This window comes from Manis pentadactyla, chromosome 1 (genome assembly GCF_030020395.1).
Source record: "Manis pentadactyla isolate mManPen7 chromosome 1, mManPen7.hap1, whole genome shotgun sequence".
Classification (NCBI taxonomy): Eukaryota; Metazoa; Chordata; class Mammalia; order Pholidota; family Manidae; genus Manis; species Manis pentadactyla.
In genome coordinates this window covers 16,151,764-16,157,763 of record NC_080019.1, presented here as the reverse complement: position 1 = coordinate 16,157,763, position 6,000 = coordinate 16,151,764, and the positions used below count along the sequence as shown (strand labels likewise).

Genomic DNA, 6,000 nt, shown 5'->3' with positions numbered 1-6,000 from the left:
TCTCCACAACCTGTGTTTGTCTTGCGTCTGTGAGGCTGACATGTGGTGGCCTCGCTGCCGCTGCCAGGTTTTACACGCTCTCCTCCAGAGCACAGCGGCGGGACCCCAAGGAGACTGCCCAGGCTCCTATTGCCCAAGTTCTCCCTCAGCGCCCCCATCTCCTCCTGCGCCACCGGAGCCGCAGAGGGTCCTGCGTTTCCTGCGGCTGAAATCTAGCTTGAGTTTGGAATTCTTAAAAATTGCCATTCTGAGGATCTTAGTGTTGAGCAAAACTTTGCTGGTTGAGGACTTTTAAAGTAGCCTATTTCCTTGCTTAAGGTTAGGGGCTCACTTTCCCTCCTCCTCTTGCCGGCTACACCAAGAAGAGACACACTAGCTGTGTATCTACGGAGGGGGAGTAGGGATCGGCAGCTTATGTTTTAGGGGGAGGTAGGAGCCTGTTACTTATTTGGAGGTGGGGTGTAGGGGTCTGCAGCTTATTTGTGGAATGGAGGGTCTACAGTTTATTTAGGGGATAGGACGTAGAGGTCTGCCCCTTATTTGGGTGGTGGGGGTGCACAGTTTATTTAAGGGGTAAGGGTAGGGGTCTGCCCCTTAGTTGGAGGGCGGGGTCTGTACCTTAATTGGGGGGAGCTAGGGGGTAGGGATCTGCCCCGTATTTGTGGAGGGGGTAGGAGTCTGCCCCTTATTTGGAGAGTCGGTAGGGGTCTACGGCTCAGCCACGGTCCCGCGCCCCGCCCGGGTCTGGCACTCTGGCCCGACACGTGCGCCGCCGGTGAATCGCGGCTAGCGGACGCTGAGACAGCGTCGGTCACTTTCGTCCCTGGTGGGATCAGCGGGGCTGCCGCCGCTCGGTGTGTGTTTGTGTAAGGCTATCAAAGGAGTCGGAGGGGGGCTGCGCCCGGATCTCGACCCTGATTGTATGAATAAGTAAGCAGGATGCGAGTGATTGGGTCAGATGCTGGAAGATTTTTTTTTTTTTCAAGTTAGGAAGAGGGTAAAAGACAGGCTGGGGAAGGCGTTCGGCGCATCCTGCGGCCCCGCCGGTGCTCTCCTCGCGGGCGGCGCTTGGGGCCCGCCGCTTCTGGGCTCGCGGACATGCCCGCCCCCCGCGCCCTCCCCCGGGGCCCGCTCTCGGCGCCGCGGTGCTGATGCACAGGCCGGACCCTCTTCCCGGAGCGGCGGTCGGCTGGCGCTGCACCGCAGGGTCCCGGCAGCGAGGGCGCGGGGGCCGCTGAGCCGGGGGCCAGGCTTCGGGACCGAGCTCCGGGCGCCGCCGAGCCGCGGGAGCCGGGCCGCCGGAGGACGGCCTGGCCGGGAGCGCCCGCCCCGCTCCGGGACCGAGCGCGCCCGCCGCCGCCTGGCGGGCCTGGCTCCTCACCTGCCCGCGCCGCGCCCTGCCGACGACCCCGCTCCGGTGACAGGCGGCTCCCGCCCTTCGGCCCCGGCGGCGAGCGTATGTCGGCGGGCACCTGAGCGCGGTCCGCCTCGGAGTGGAGTGCGGTGCACCGCACGCCGGCGGAGCCCTCGGGGCGGAGGATGGGGCTGGGGGCGCTGTCCCCGGGGATGCTCCTGTGGCTGCTGGCCTCGGGGACTGTGCTCTCCGGGGAGCTCTGGCTGTGCGCCGGCCGCGACTGCGACTACCCTTCGGAGGGCAGCCTGGAGGACGGCGCGGAGACCATCGACTACAAGGACCCGTGCAAGGCCGGTGAGTGCGGCCACGGGCGGGCGGCGGGGCTCCGGGTGGCGAGCCCACCTGTTCCCTCCCCTCCGCCTCCCTCAGGCGGCGCCGGTACTGCCTGAGCTCGGACCTGCTCGGCGTGGCCGTGTGGACCGCCCAGGCGGCCCCGTCCCCGCGTCGGGAGCCCTCCGCGGTCCGGTCGGCCCCGCAAAGCGGACCCTCCAGGGCGGCTGTCCTGACGCCACGCGCGGCTGCCGCCCTGCCTCGGGGGCACACCGTCGCCTCCTCCAGGGCCCGTCCCCGAAGCTGGACGGAGCGGCCCCGCGGGCGCGCTCGCTCCCGGGGCCTGTGGCCTGAAGGCGAGGCTGTGGCCACGCGGGAGCGCTCACCGAGGCGCGCGCCGACGCGTCCCCCTTCTAACAGCCCTGGCCGGCTCCGGGGGCCGCCCGCTCGGGCTCACGTCCCCTTGCGCGCTCCCGCGCCGCCCGGGCGCCGGGACCCTCCCCTCTGCTCCCGCTCGGCGTCTCCTCCGCGGCCCGCGCTTCCCGCCAGCAGCCTTGGGTCCGGGCACGTGCGCCACCACGTGACAGCGCCGCCGCCTTAGTTCGGGGCCCCGGGGCTCTTGATCCCAGCCTCCGCAGAGTGGAGGTCGAGGTGGCCCACAGTCCGTGGACCAAATCGGGAAGGAGGGTTAAAGGGAGGAGGGCCGACGTAGATGGGTCATCCCCCGGGACTGGCCTCTCCAGACCCTCAGCTGGGGCAGCCTGCCGGTCCCTCGGGGCCCACCGGCGGTCGGAGGGGAGCGTGGGCTGTGGCGCTGCGACGGGCCGCCGTCGAGGGCATCATGGCCATTCCGTGCGCGCCCACCGCGTGTGCTCACTGGGAGAACACGGGCCGCCCTGGCGCTCGAGGCATGGCGCCTGGTCCCTGTCCACATCCCCGTGGGCCCTTGGTCCTCTCCCCTCCCCCTGCCCACGTCTCAGTCTCTGGGCCCCGTGAGCACTTGGGCCTTCCCTTGCCGCATTCCCCTGTGGAGGGCAGGACATGGTCCGCTCTGGTGACCCACGGCTGCGGGGTCCTGGCTGCACGCTCGCGGTGCGACCCGTGTTCGGGGTGAAGTTCGTTTTCCCCAAGCAAGGAGAGGAATGGAGTAGTATTTCTGAGATTTCCGTGGAGGACCATTCCCACCCCACCGTGAGGGAGGGCTCACGCGCTGCTGGACCGAAGACCAGGGTGCGAGTGTTTGGGTCCCAGAGTAGGGTCAGTAGGCCCAATGCAGGATCCCCTCAGATTTGAGTGAGAGTTTAGGATCCTCAGTTATTATCCTCAAATGAATGTAGGAATATAGCATGAGGAGGCTCAGAAACTAGGTAATGCATTCTCAGAATATATGTTGTTTCAGGCTTATCTTATGTTAGAAATTGTCAGAAGTATCTGTGAATTTAAGTTGTTTTTTTTCTATTTAAAAATGTTTTCAATTTTAAAATTTAAGTGGTTGTACCATGTATACTGAAACACACCTCAAACATAAATGCTTGTTTTCCTCAGCAAATAAACTTGTAGGTCAAGAACAACAAAAAAACCTGTTAAGAGTAGTTACTTTTGTTTTTCTTTTAATAGTAATTTATGTTTTAACACAGCTGTTGAAGATAAACAAAAAAAACTTTGGATTATTACTCTAATCGTATCTCTTTCCTATCTTTGAGTACAAGGGCGCGCCTGTGTGTGTGTGTGTGTGTGTGTGTGTGTGTGTGTGTGTGTGTGTGTTTGTGTGTGTGTGTGTGTGTGTGTGTGTAGTTAGGGTGAAATGAGGTGACCAAGTGCGAGGTTGAGAAGTATGCCCCAAATCACCTTTTAGATGATTAAGCCCTGCACTTTTGGGGATATGAAAGGCTTTACTTTACCATCTTGGCTGAAGATTGGCAAAATCTTTTGTTTTGCCTCCCTTCTGGCACCATATAAGACAAACACAAATTGTAATAACAGGAAAAAAATTAAATAGGACATTGAAATTCCAAACAAGAGTCGAAAAAGGTCATCTAAAATAAGAATGACGAGGACAGATACGTGAATGGTAGCCATGCAAAAGCAAGTGAGGGTGCCATGCAGGCCAGGGGCCGCCTTTGATGTGCCCGCCTTCCCAAAGAGTACCCTTTCCGACATTCTCTTACTGTGGCCCTCATGTTCCTCAAAGTGTTAGGTGGCTTGATGTCATAATGAACAACACGGCTTTATGGTTTCAGAGCACGTTGAAGTTCATGCCTTTGGCCCAACACAGGTGGGAAGACAGCTGTTCTGTGAGGTCCAGCACTTCAGATTCCTGAGAATTTGAATCCAGGCCTCCTGTCTGCAAAATGTGCACTGCATTTTTAGTTGGCCTTTCCCAGGCCTTCCTTGAAATGCAAACAATAGGAATTTACCCCTGTTTACCTGGGGTCTAGACAAATGGAAATATAGTTGTTTTATGTCTGATGCAAGTGAAATGGCTATGAACCTAGTTTCACCTTTTCCAATCCGATTAGAATAAAGGGTCTTTGAGGACTGACATCATAACTGATTTTTAATGTTTACCTTAGGGGCAGATTACTATTGTCAGGTAGCTAGTAAGTTCTTCTCATTACGATAGACCATTAATATGACCTTCATGCCTCATCTATAAACTTCTAACCAAGATCAAATGTTAACCAAGGAGAAATATTCTTCATTATAACCTGTTGAAACTGTGCCATCCTTAATATATTTGTGAAGCAGAATATAATTATATATTGATTTCACATGAGAATGATGACTGCAAGTTCATGAAACTATAAGAAAAGAAGTCTCCTATTAATTCAATTGAACTTTGGTTTAGAAAGACATTTTTCATATCAGTGAAAGAGCAGCATAACTTCAGGTACAGTTATACAGTTAAATCCACTAGGACAGAGTAGTGGTCATTAATCACTCCATATAAACAGACACAAAGATGCAGATTAATTCAAAGGAATGTCTGCCTGTCTTTAGCACAGCACCCCGTGTCTGCAGTCAGATTTCTCTTAGTCTGTATAGTGCGGAGGGTTCTGGAGTCCTGGGGAGGCCTATACTGCAGAAGGCCCTCCAGGGCCACCAGGGGCCCAGTTTCACCGCTGCTCTGCACCAACACCTCATCTGCACATTACTATCCATGAAGGGCCTGGGCAGAGTCAGGGCAAATCAGCCTCAGATTTGTCTAAAGACTGCCTGGAAAAGTAGACTTGATAAGCCTGCGCTATCACCTCCCCACCTCCATTTGTATTTAAGGGGATGTCGGGAAAGCTCAGGCAATTGGAAATACAACATCTAATAAAGGAGATGGAAGCAATCAGTGTTTGAGTGATGGATAGAGGCTGGTAAGATGGATGAGGAGTCCTTATCCTCTTAGCGTGAGTACCAAGACAAAGACTTTCTGCACGGACTCTTCAGAGTATGTGACTTCTTTTGTTGGGAAAAATCCAAGAGGGATTAGAGGTGGGTAATTTAGGAGGTTAAATTTGCCTTTAGATTAGCATATGCACTCCTGTTTACACCGAAACAGGCTTGTGACCTCATCCTAAAGGGCTCTTCACTCTATAGCCTGTGTCCCAGTGTCCTGGGATGTGAGTTCTGGGGATAATTTTCCTGTTTGTAATCTCTCAGGCCTCAGTGTTGTACTTCTGGCTTCATTGGCACCTCCTGGTTTGGCATTTTAGAATTTGATGTTCAAGCCCATGTTTATTTTTTTCCATCAGAATATTAAATATCCAAACATATTTTTTTGGTTGGTGCCTCTCTAGATCGCCAAACTCTCACGTAAAAATGCAATTCATAGAGTTGCTCCTCTTAAACAGTCTCTTCTGTTTTAGTTCTCAGCCCTTAGATCTTGATACATTTTTCTCCTCCTGCTTCTGGTGCCAGCTCCAAAGTGGCCAAAATACAGTTTTTGCAAAAGGGATGGATAAGGCATGGTATTCTGTATACTTGAATTCTGTTCTTCATTTGCCTGTAGTAATTCTTTAGCACTTGTCCAGCACACATCCATTTTCAGCCCACAAAAGGCAGTTAGGATTATTGGGTATGAGTAAGATACCTTTTCCTTAAATATATCCCTTGAGACTAAGCCAGCTTTAACTCTCCTTTTTGTTTGTCTGTTTACCCATAGTCTCCTGAGACCTTCCTAGTTTTGCCTGTAAGGGGAATACTGCAAATTCAAAATCTAACTGGAATACCTTCTCCCAGGTAGTCCATGTAGAATTAATGGACTCCTTGTGGTTTCTGGTGACGTCTCCCTGCTCTGTGAGTCCTCCCGTAGCCCATGATGAAGA

At 54.4% G+C, this 6,000-nt stretch overlaps 1 protein-coding gene across 2 annotated transcripts in view; it reads left to right on the top strand.

Annotated features, from left to right (window-relative positions):
* The first annotated feature begins 1,405 nt into the window (after positions 1-1,405).
* The window catches only part of TLL1 (tolloid like 1), a 184,090-nt gene continuing 179,495 nt past the window's right edge, over positions 1,406-6,000 (top strand). For both annotated transcript variants that reach the window (XM_036889090.2, XM_036889091.2), the window contains exon 1: positions 1,406-1,708. In XM_036889090.2, coding sequence (XP_036744985.2) covers positions 1,540-1,708 — 169 coding nt within the window. In that variant the 5' untranslated portion in view covers positions 1,406-1,539. The remainder of the gene's footprint in view (positions 1,709-6,000) is intronic.